The 12,694-nt window shown below is 43.5% G+C and overlaps 1 protein-coding gene across 1 annotated transcript in view; it reads right to left on the bottom strand.

The window, feature by feature from the left end:
• LOC138960887 (uncharacterized) overlaps positions 1 to 4,449 on the bottom strand; it is a 6,582-nt gene extending 2,133 nt beyond the window's left edge. Inside the window, exons 1-2 of the mRNA XM_070332523.1 lie at positions 4,290 to 4,449; positions 1 to 3,203 (exon numbers count right to left, since the gene is read on the bottom strand). The exon at positions 1 to 3,203 is cut by the window's left edge and continues 2,133 nt beyond it. Of these exons, the coding sequence (XP_070188624.1) occupies positions 1,582 to 3,203; positions 4,290 to 4,449 (1,782 nt within the window). The 3' untranslated portion in view covers positions 1 to 1,581. The remainder of the gene's footprint in view (positions 3,204 to 4,289) is intronic.
• Positions 4,450 to 12,694: the final 8,245 nt, after the last annotated feature.

Genomic DNA, 12,694 nt, shown 5'->3' with positions numbered 1-12,694 from the left:
GTCTGACCCCTGGCCGGTCAACCGTCTGATGGTTTTGACACGTAAAAGGCCTTCTGACCATTACATTTCCTACCAAGCAGACAAAGCAAGGACATTTAGACCTGTCCGCATTTTCAATCTAGTTCCAGCTGAACTGTTGTCCTCTGAGGCTGAGAACAGCACTGTTACAGTATGACAACATTGACTGAAGCGGGTTTTGTATAAAACACAGTCTTTTTCAATACATACATTTTGGGAAATTCATACGCAACGGTGCATACATCGACAGATCAAAAATATTCCGTCGGAAACAAACAAACTGTAAAACATATGGTTTCGTAAATTACTCAACAAAACTAAGGTGACGTGTGTCATTATGAGATCACATGCTACACAAAATGAATTAATGGTGTCATTTATTACAAATTTCAACTCCGCAAATGTGGCGTTATGAGCCTTTTGTACACTTCTTGACACCAACTACTGCACAGTTAGTATCACGGACGTGCCTTTAGAACTGTTTTAGTGCTTAATTCACGTTTATGTATATACAAAAAAGACAATTTCAAAAATGGTACATAAGATTGATAATATCAAAGAATCATCCAGTGCAACAATAATGAAGGGTGCTCATAGTTTGTACTCCTGAATCACAACCTTATCGTCAATGCTCACAAACTCAGTCGTTTGACGTGTACTATAATGAATTAATAGAATGTTCCATTGTACAGAATCATGTCCAATGCAATAGCTATACTGAGAGTCAGTATCAAATACGGAAGAAAAACATGAATGAAAAGATTTTAAGAAACCATTTTGTCCGTGGTCAGAATTGTGGTTTGAAATCAGAGAATACCATGCAGAGTTTCAAGACTGGGGTCAAAACGTACCCTTGATCGTGGTATGGTGTTGTCAAGGAAAGGGCATCTCAACACTGTCTTACCACAACATTGTATTATAAAGTTTTAATCTCAAAATGCAATTTGGTAGCGTGATCTCTACAGAAATGTGACGAATGTCCCAGGGTGTTTTACCACAATATAATGTCCTTACGTCAAACGACCATCTCGATGGATTCCAGAGTTGTGCGACCGTATAATACCTCATCAGAATGCTCAGTCAAAATGTAAATGGATTCCGAGGTGGATATCGCCTGTCAGTCGCCACTCGCATTTTATGATGACTTCTAGCTTGATACAAAGTCAAAAGAAGATCTTGACGAATTTCAGAATGAGAGTTGCTAGACACCTCTCAAAATTCTATCTTCCATATAAAACCATACACTGACGATGTCGACAGCAACTATTGACGGCTAGACTGTCTCGATATTCATTTCAGTCAGTCTTAGGACTACGTAAAGTGAATTAAGGAGGGAAAGGGAGGCCCCCAGCATTTAGTCCTCCTCCACCTTCTTCTTCTTCTTCTTCTTCTTCTTCTTCTTCGTTTATGGGATGAAACTCCCACTTTCACTCATGTGTTTTGCCAGAGCGGGGTTTTACCTGTTTGACCGTATTCATCCCGCCATGCAGGCAGCCATACGCCAAGCGTGTAGACGAAGACACCCAAAGTGTGATGTACAAGAATTTCGACCACAAGTTCATCTCAACACTCATCCCAGGCTGTCTTAGGACTTCGCGGCGAGGAATCAGGAGGGAAGTCCGGAGGGGGAGAAGGAGACCCCCCACTACTGTCCTCCTCCGCCAAGCGTTTCTCTAGCCGCTGCAGGGCGCGCATGAAGCCTGGGTTGATGCGAGTCTGAGGACGTCGCGAACGCACGTGCTGCAAGGCACGCTCCAGCGGGATACGAAAGTAGGTCATGAGGTACTGCACGACGATGGCAGGCCCGCGTGACTTGCCGTGATAGCTGACGACTAGAACTTTACTCTCCCGATTCTTCCAGCCGTTGATGAAGGCGTTGACGTCAGGGAAGTACTGCTGGATGTTCTCCCACTCGATGTCGTCCACGGCTAAGTTGAGCTTGGAGCGGAAGTGCTTCTTGCCGCACGTGCAGGGGCAGGTTGTCTTCTTCTCGGGCGGGACGTGGTGGGGGTCCACGTTGGTGATGTCCACCACGGCGCCCACACCCAGGCTGCAGAGTAAAGGATCGTTGTAGGCCGCCTCCACCCCGCCCACCAACAGCCAGTCCAGGATACTGCTGATAGAGCTTAGCCCGTTTTGCTTGCTCGGTGAGGTGCGCTGGTGGTTGTTGTTGTGGTTGAGGTGCTTGTCCCCAGGGCGCGTCTCGGCATCTCTAGGCAGGAGAAGCGGGGTGGGGCTGGTCCTGAAGAAGCAGACATCCGAACAAGCCTTGTTCAATGAAGACCTCCCTTCCCCTGGGGGAGGGAGGACGATGCGGCAGAGACTGTCCGAGTTGGACTTCACCAACGTGGCCTTGCCCTTGCAGCCTCTGTCGGGTTTCAGGAGGCGGTCGGAGCCGTGCGAGGGGGAGTTCCTGTGAGGACTGAGGTCTTGCGAGTTGTTGCGGTGGTCGCTCTGCAGGGTGTCCAGGCTACGAGAGGACGCCGGGCGCTCGGGGTGTAGGCTGTGACCGCGGTCTACACAGAACAGCTCCTCTGGCGTCCTGCTCCGCAACCTGCCATTGCCGGACGAAAGTTCCGGATGGGAGCTGCGCATCAACACAAGACCTCGCGGTAATAGCTGTCCTTTCAACTGCACCACTTTGCGGTTAGGGCTGGCGCCTACACCACTGGCGGCCGACAACGACGATAACCTGTTCACCTCCGCTGTGGCCTCTTCCGTGATCCCCACACCTGCACCTGCCTCCGCCCCCACTGCCGCTTCTCCCCCATCTCCCCCATCTCCCCCGTGGTCCCTCATTGGGGACACATCTCTGAGTTTTCCCTTGGACGAGTCTTTGTCTCGTCGCGAGAACAGCTCCTGAAGCTGGACTTTGCTCTTGTAAATGACGACGCCAAAGAGCTCAGCCAAGGACTGCTGGCGCCTCAACGTCTTCTTTGTAGTCTTCGCGCTTGCTTCATGGTGTATGGCGCCTTCTACTCCTCCTCCTCCTTCCCCTCCTCCTGCTCCGCCTTTATTGGCTTTCCCCGGGGCGGCAGCGGAATCGTAGGAATTGGAGGGCAGGGAGAGGTTCTCGTCAGCCAGAGGGGAAGCCAAGGAGCGACTTCGGGTTAGCACGCCGCGCTGACGACGTGTCGATGACGTCACTGCACTCGCCTGCATGTTGGCTGCGCGGCTCGCGCTCTCTGAAACAGAGAAATTATCGTGTAAATGGAGGCCGACAGAAAAAGTGTGTAAATAGACGCAGACAGAAAATAATCTTTAATTGACGGCAGACAGAAAATAAACACAGAAAATAGTGTGTAAGTGGAGGCAGACAGACAAAGAACACAGACAATAATGTGTAAATGTAGGCAGACAGAAACTAATGTGTACATTGAGACAGACAGAAAATAGTGTGTAAATTGAGGCAGACAGAAAATAATGTGTAAATTGTGGAAGACAAAAAATAATGTGTAAATTGAGGTAGACAGAAAATAATGTGTAAATTGAGGCAGACAGAAAATAGTGTGTAAATTGAGGCAGACAGAAAATAATGTGTAAATTGAGGCAGACAGAAAATAATGTGTAAATTGAGGCAGACATAAAATAGTGTGTAAATTGTGGAAGACAAAAATAATGTGTAAATTGAGGCAGACAGACAAAGAACACAGACAATGATGTGTAAATGGAGGCAGAAAGAAAATAATGTGTAAATTGAGGCAGACAGAAAATAGTGTGTAAATTGAGGCAGACAAAAAATAGTGTGTAAATTGAGGCAGACAGAAAATAGTGTGTAAATTGAGGCAGACATAAAATAGTGTGTAAATTGAGGCAGACAGAAAATAGTGTGTAAATTGAGGCAGACATAAAATAGTGTGTAAATTGAGGCAGACATAAAATAGTGTGTAAATTGTGGAAGACAGAAAATAGTGTGGGAATGGAGGCAGACTTCTTCTTCTTCAGCGTTCCAGAATGTTTTGGTTACGTGTGAGCTCGTTTGCCCATTTGGGTTCCCCAAACTAGACTCTATAGTCAGCTTCACTCCGCTTTCGTTGAGTAGGCATGCTGGGTATTTTCGTGTTTCCATAACCCACCGAACTCTGACATGGATTACAGGATCTTTTCCGTGCGCACTTGGTCTTGTGCTTGCGTGTACACACGAATGGGGTTAAGTCACTAGCAGGTCTGCATATAAGTTGACCTGGGAGATCGGAAAAATCTCCACTCTTAACCCACCAGGCGGCAGCGACAGGGATTCGAACTCACGACCTCCCGATTAGGAGGCCGACGTCTTACCACCACGCCACTGCGCCCGTCGTCTTGCAACGAAACGCAGGGCAGCTGTTTCTTGGCCTTCCTTTCTTTCTTTTCCCCTGCGGATTCCAAGTGAAAGCCTGGCGGGTGATGCTGGGTGTTGGTTTCCTGAGGGAGTGTCCAATCCAGCCCCATTTCCTCTTCAGGATCTAGCTGTCAACCGACTCCTTCTTCTTCTTCTTCTTGGCGTTCGCAGAGGTTACACGATCAGTCCAGCACTGGTGATAAATGTTGTCGTTTTCTCCAACTCCTGTCGACTGCCGTATAGTTTGGTCTGCAAGGGAGTTGGTGACGGCCACACTTCTTTTCGTTCCTCATCTAGTAAGGGACATCGCTGTAAGATGTGTTCCGCTGTTTGGTCTTCTTGACCGCAGGCACAGGTTGGTGATGGCGCCAGCTTGAACTTTCGGTGCATGTGAGCATTGAGCCTGTTGTGGCCAGTACGCAGCCTGATGAGGTTGACTTGCTGCTCTCTGGACATTGTGTGGTAGTCATCCTGACCCGCCCTTTGCCACAGCTCTTCATTATAGATTGTAGTTGTCCATCTGATCTTAAAGGTACACGGTGTTGATTAATGTCTGAATTTTCTGTTGCGCCACCTTAGTCGTCAAAGTTAAAATGCACACACAGACACAGTCTGTCTGTCGTGTTGCCTGTCTGTCGGTCTGCCTCTCTCTCTCTCTCTCTCTCTCTCTCTCTCTCTCTCTCTCTCTCTCTCTCTCTCTCTCTCTCTCTCTCTCTCTCTCTCTCTCTCTCTCTCTCTCTCTCTCTCTCTCTCTCTCTCTCTCTCTCTCTCTCTCTCTCTCTCTCTCTCTCTCTCTCTCTCTCTCTCTCTCTCTCTCTCTCTCTCTCGAGACTAGGCAATGCCTAAAATCTCCATCTTTCTGTAATAAAGTTCAATCAATCAATCAATCAATCAATCTCTCTCTCTCTCTCTCTCCACCCCCACCCCCCCCCCCCCCCCCCGCCTTTCTCTCTCTCTCTCTCTCTCTCTCTCTCTCTCTCTCTCTCTCTCTCTCAACTTACTGAGCAAAAAGAGTTTGCATTACCAAAAGTACATACATTTCTGCACTAAATTCAGTAATTACCCTGTTTTCTGTCAAGTCTCGTACTCGTTTCACAGGCACGTGTGCGAGATGAAGACCTCGAAAGCCGAGATCAATACAGAACTCGGTTATAAGCCTCGCATCAGTGTTGAATGTCAAACCGTGATACCAAAAACTTTTCTTGTGGCTTATTTACAGTGGCGCCTGTCCCGACACATCGAGGGTCCGACGAAAACTATCCTTTGACGATACAGTCGAACCTGTCATTGGAACCACCTCTCGAAAGCGACCACCTGCCTACATTGACGTCTTTGGATGATCCCATACGAGTTTGTCATCCATATAATTCACCTTTTCATATGACGACCACCTGTCCATAACGGCCGCTTTAAATTGGTCGGTTCCTTTGGGTGGTCGTGATAGTCAGGTTCGACTTTACTATTAAAAGATACTTCTGATCTCGTGATAGCAATCGTCATAATCACCACAGATCCGTACAGTCTGTTACACGGGACAAGAACATCCTTCCACTTGAACACATACCAAGAATTCCCATCCTGACTTTGCGGCATTGCCTCTTCATGTGACACCAGTATCAATCACATCAACCACAGTTGAACCTGTCTGTAACAACCACCTAAGGAACCAACCAAAAGTTGTTGTACTACACAGGTGGTCGCAATAAAAACGGCAATTATTATTTAGGGAAAATATTTTGTGTGGGGGTCCTTTGGGGTGGTCGTTGTGGGCAGATGGTCGTTATCAAGAAGTGTTCAACAGGGCGGGTTCCACTGTTCTTCAGCAAAACAATCCGACTCTGCACAGAACGGAAAGCAAGCCCGGCTGGTGATTTGTGGTAGGGGAAGGGCTCCTAATATGGACCGGCTCCTAATATGGACCACCTTCAGTTCTGACAAACTAACGGCGCTAGAGCGCTCAAAAAAGTTTTATTCGCTGTATTCACCCTCTCTGGATAACTTGCACATGTCGAAACAGTTGCAGAAACACAAATCTCAAAACCGTTAGGCTTTTTCTCTTTTTCTCACTTTTGGCAGCGTTCACTCCAAATGTGCCGCCTAAAACGGACTCGTTTTTGTCCACAGCCAAAGCTTTTATCACACAAAAATGGCTATATATGACAGCTAAAACCGTATTTGTTACATTTTAGCAGTGTTGACCCCGAGTTTCTACTGCAAAAAAAAAAGAATAGCAAAATCTCAAAGTATGTGCGAGTCTCCTAATATGGACCACCTTCAACAAATCGAAGAAAATACAGTGAAACCCGGCTATATTGAAGTAGGCTGTATTGAAATCCCGGCTATATTGAAGAATTTTTCAGGTCCCAACTGAAGCTCTACTTTTTCTTTGTTCAAAAATGTTGGCTATATTGAAGTCGGTTATATTGAAATCCCGGCTATATTGAAAAAAAAAATTAGCCCACGGGACGTTTTTACCTGGCTATATTAAATGTTTGCTCCAAAGATTTGTTTAACTTTTTATTTTTAAGAACAATGACTGCGCGGGCGCCGAATGATATGACACGCCTCTGTCAGCGCAATCAGTTGAGGAAGGGGAGAGGCCAGATCAGCATCAACTTTCGAGTCAGGAGATCTCAGATAGCAATATTACAGTTTAACAATGCCGCGGGCCTCTGGCAGCTACGCCATGTAGTCTTGTGGTGCGTAGATCTCCCCGACTTAATTTCTCTTGTTCATGCGAGTAGTTTCCCTTTGTACACTAGCAAAAATGGCTGCAAAACAAACAAGTCGCGTAAGGCGAAATGACAACATTTAGTCAAGCTGTCGAACTCACAGAATGAAACTGAACGCACTGCATTTTTTTCACAATGACCGTAGTCCGCCGCTCGTACAAAAGGCAGTGAAATTAACGAGCCTGTTTAGCGCGGTAGTGGTTGGGCTGTGCTGCAAAGCACGCTTTTCTGTACCTCTCTTCGCTTTAACTTTCTGAGCGTGTTTTTAATCCAAACATATCATATCTATATGTTTTTGGAATCAGGAACCGACAAGGAATAAGATGAAATTGTTTTTAAATCGATTTCGGAAATTTATTTTTAATCATAATTTTTATATTTTTAATTTTTAGAGCTTGTTTTTAATCCGAATATAACATATTTATATGTTTTTGGAATCAGACAATGATAAACGTAAATTTGGATCATTTTATAAAAACATAATTTTAATTCCAATTTTCGAATTTTTATTTTAATGACCAAAGTCATTAATTAATTTTTAAGCCTCCAAGCTGAAATGCAATACCAAAGTCCGGCCTTCGTCGAAGATTGCTTGACCAAAATTTCAATCAATTTGATTGAAAAATGAGGGTGTGACAGTGCCGCCTCAACTTTTACAAAAAGTCGGATATGACGTAATCAAAGACATTTATCCAAAAAATGAAAAAAACGGCCGGCGATATAATACCCAGGAACTCTCATGTTAAATTTCATAAAGATCGGTCCAGTAGTTCACTCTGAATCGCTCTACACACACACACGCACAGACAGACACACACACACACACACACACACACACACACACACACACACACACACACACACACACACACACACACCACGACCCTCGTCTCGATTCCCCCTCTATGTTAAAACATTTAGTCAAAACTTGACTTAATGTAAAAAAGGGTGAGTCTGACAAAAGAAAAATCGAGCTTATTCAGAAGCTGGAAACTGGCTGCAAAAAAAGAAAGGAAGTAGCTGAGGAATATGGAATGTGTGTTTGTGTGTGTAAGGGGGGTGGGGGTGCGTGTGTGTGAGTGTGTGTCCGTGTGTGTGTGCAGAAAAAAGCAAGGAGGCTCGAAGAACAACAGCCAACAGGTGAAAGATAAATGGGAATATATCTCACATCAAAGGCAATGTGTGGACACGGAAATGAGAACGTATAGGGAAAAAAAGTTCGGTTATATTGAATTTCTGAGGGAACAAAGGAGGGAAATTCAATATAACCGAGAATTGCCTATATTGAAGTTCCGACTATATTGAAGGTCTTCCCGGGTCCCGTGCCACTTCAATATAGCCGGGTTTCACTGTAAAAGCTAAAGGCTATTTTGATTAATTCATTAAGAAGCTTGCTGAAAATAACCTATAACTAACCCTCGAGATTTAAAAAAAATGCAAAAAAAAGTCTTCTTTTCGTGGAAGTTGATAATTTCACTTATTTTTGTTCTGTTTTTGATAAGCTTCTTTAGTTTCCTGGTGTGCTTCAAATAATGCTCTCATCAACGCGAAACAGATAAATCTAAAGCATATTTTAATTAGGCTGACTTGTACACTAAGTTGTATCATGTTATTTTGAAATATAGGGGGCTTTTTACAGTGATTCGTGAAGGCCGTTTCACTGGTCCATATTAGGCGCCCAGGCTCCTAATATGGACCCTTTGTGATTTTGTTCTGTATTTAACTTTTGCTGAATGTGTATCAAAGCTATTTAACTCTAATTAGGCCTAACGGTTAACCTAAGAAAGAAGGACTACCAAACACAAAATGAAACTTCTTTGCAAAAAAACAAGCTAGTTATCAGCATGAAACAAAAAGTGGTCCATATTAGGAGCCCTTCCCCTATGTGTCAAAGTGGAAGGATTATGATTGTCATGCTTGACTTATGAAATGTAAATGATGTAGCAAGGCAAAGCTATACTGTGCATGTGCTTACGCGCAATCAATACTTCAAAATCCCCATCAACACAGCCATCGCGTTTCCAGAGGGGGAATTGATCAGTTTTGATTTGATTGATCAACGAACAGAGATAAAAGACTTGTATCGCTTTGAATTCCTGTATACATCTGAACTGAATTCATCAACACATCGTTTGGGGGGCTCTAGGTGGTATTCAGGAAATTTAGGTATTTCATTCGAAAATGGACATTCCCATTAAACTTTCGAAAGAAAAGGGAGTATTCAATGAAATGTACGTGTCAAGCGCATACCATTATTCGTGCTGTGATGATGAATAATGAAACTCATGTGCTTTTTTTCAACGTCTCTTCTTTGTGGTTTGGCGGAAAACGTAAGGCCAAACAAAAATATATGTTGATTTAGGGTAACCCGACCGACCCTATTTTTCCCACCGACTCTAAAACTTTTTTTGCATTTCTCAAATAAAATCCCCAAAAAACAACCTCTGGCACATTTTGTGAACCATACCAATACTAAAAATAAAAATTAAAAATTAAAAAAAGCCGACCTACCGACCCTATTTTTGGTCATGTTACCCTAAACAAACATATATTTTTGTTTGGCCTAACACATTGGGGCAGACAGAGACACAATAGAAAGAAGGGAGACAGAGAGAGTTAAGACGGAGAGAAAGGGGGGGGGGGGGGGGGTTAATGCGGAAAGGCCATTGTCCAATTAAACCATCACAGTCCTCTCAAAGCTTGTACGTGTGCTACGACCACCCATTCTCGTTGACATTGATCTAGAGACAACATGGACTTATTTTTCTCTCCTGCGAATGGGGAAATACTTACCAAATCCAGTTTACGATTTCCAAATGTGGAAGCAATGTTCTTTTGGGTTTGGATGCCGCCTAAGGGCTTTTCTCTCACGCGAGCAAAATGTCGTCCTATGGCGATCGAAGGCTAAGCAGTATATTCATCACATGGGATTCACCATCGGCTATTTTTTTTGGGGGGGGGGGGGGGGGGCACTGTTTACTGGCAAAGTGACGACGGCGTGTTTCAACCGTCTTATGGGCATCTAAGAACAAGAACGAGAACAAACAATTTATCTAAGACACGCGAAGAGCATGCACGCAAGAACAGAATGTACGTACAGCTGAGAGAGAAGAAAGAGATCGTTAGCAAAAGTTGACTTAAGTCGGTTAGATATCGGTTGGAGGTCGGGGAGTGCTCCGACTGTTGTTTCGCGCAGATAAATAGTCTGATGGAAATCGGACAAACTGCGCATTATAACCAACTTAATTATTCTTAACGGTTTCTCTTCGCCAGCCTTTGACTGACGTACTTCTTAATTAAACCAAATCCGCTTACGGTCGGTTGAAAATCGTTCATGTGTACACAGCAGTCTTTGAAAGGAGACTAAAGAGGCCTGAAACTATCGGTCTGGGAATAATATCATCGCTACCGTAAGTCTTTATGCAAGTCAAAATAGCACACGTATTCCTCAGTGTACTGCCAATCCAAAACCCAACAATACAGACAATTTGGTCTGAGGGGATGTGTACATATATAAAGGACAATGAAGGTATCATCAAAGTGTGTACTGAATACACTTTTAAGCTTGAAAGTCAACAGTAGGCATTGCGAAAGGTGCGTCCTGCGGGCATACTTACTATAATGCTTATATCTCATTTTGACAGAGCCAGACAGCGGACAAAATATGTCTTTTGTCTTTCTTTGACATTCGTTACTGGACACGAAAAGCAACGATTTTGACTGGAACAAACGGAGAAACAAAAATAAATCAGTATTACTATTGGCTCATAAAGTAATCCGATGGTTTGCGGTTGTTCTCGATTTGTTTAGAATGTGACCAGTTTCAGAATAACTTTTGCTTACAAAATACAGCCATTTATTTAATTGATACCAATAAAAACATTCTATCTTTTTCTTTCTCCCTATTTCTCTCTCGATCTCTCACTCTCTCTCTCTTTCTCTCTCACTTTCTCTGTCTTTCTCACAGACACACACACACACACTCTTTCTTTTTTCACTCTTTCTTGGTCTCTGTCTCTCTCTTTCTTCCTCTCTCTCTCTCACGCTCTCTCTCTCTGTCTCTGTCTTTGTCTCTATCTCTCTGTTTCTGTCTCTCTGTCTTTGTCTCTGTCTCTCTCTCTCTCTCTCTCTCTCTCTCTCTCTCTCTCTCTTTCTCTCTCTATTTCTCTCACACACACACACACACACACACACACACACACACACACACAACACACACACACACACACACACATTCACACACACACACACACACAACACACACACACACACACACACACACACACAACACCTCACCTCACCTCCCTCCCCCCCCCCCCCCAGTCACACTCATACAAATTTGGTCTATAGTTGTTGCAACAGTTTTTTGTCCAACCTACACAATCACTAGGTTTCAAAACAGTGCTGAAAACATAAATGTATACATACTTTCCTCTTCACAACTATTTCTCAGTCGATAAGGGGAGAGAGCAGGAAAAAAAACCAATGAAGGGCATCTATAGTCTGAGCCTTTCTTTTATAGAAAAGGACAGGACCGATTAGACACAAATTTAAAATTACCACCACCAGCTTAAACAATGAAAAAAATAAGAAAGTAGAACCCAAGATTTTGTTTACATATCACGAGTAAAAGAAGCTAAAGCAACCTGACACAAACAATATACTAACCCACTTCCCCCCCCCCCCCCCACCATATCCTTCACATGTTCTGTCTAATTTCAGTACTAAAAAATACTGCTGTTCTGTGCCCCCCCTCATTGAGCTGTATTTCGTTTAAAAGCATCTCCAATGCAAGCCTCAAAAACTAACCTGAATACGATTCCTTTGTTAGACAGACAGCCATTAATAGCAATTCACAAAACGGAAACAATATCTATTTTGAACTGATATATATAATACAGACATGAGTGAGAAAAACAATTGTTTCAAAACAACTGGAAACTAGCCAAGGGACAATTGACGTCACAACCTCAATTTCAAAAGAATAACAACTGAACCATTCGTGAAAACAAATGCACTGTAATGACAATGTAACCTCGGAGAAAACCTGAAAACAGCATCTTTGGTCTGACGACCATAACATGATTATAAACTCACAGAGCTCTAAGGCCAAAAAAAAAAATTGTCTGTTTCTGGTAACATGGCTAAAAAAATTAGGGTCGGTAGGTCGGCTTTTTTTTTTTTTTTTTTTTTTTTTTTTTTTCCTTCCCCAAATGTAGACCAATAAAACTAACTTTAAAAATCGCGCAAAGAGACTGGATTCACTATACATAGAGACAAGACACTCAACACAATTTACAAATCTGTGACAAAGACTGAAATAGTATGACATGTTTTTCTTTGTTTACCTGGTCTGATCGTCAGTGACCAGTCAAGGTCGTATTCGTCAGCTTTCACCTTCGTCGCGATATAACCTTCGTGGTTGAAAACGACGTTAAACACCAAATAAAGAAAGAAAGAAGCTTTCACCTGCACCGAATGTTTTTTCAAGTCAAACTCGGGTGTATGGATATCATGAAACACATCCCGGAGCGTGAATGTTTCAGGATACGCAAGTTTAACTCCCGTTTTTTCGTGCACGCACTTCTCCAGCGTCAACACCAGAATGTGTCGAACATCACCT

The sequence above is a fragment of the Littorina saxatilis genome, linkage group LG3, assembly GCF_037325665.1.
Source record: "Littorina saxatilis isolate snail1 linkage group LG3, US_GU_Lsax_2.0, whole genome shotgun sequence".
Taxonomy (NCBI): domain Eukaryota; kingdom Metazoa; phylum Mollusca; class Gastropoda; order Littorinimorpha; family Littorinidae; genus Littorina; species Littorina saxatilis.
This window is presented reverse-complemented; position numbering and strand designations above follow the sequence as displayed.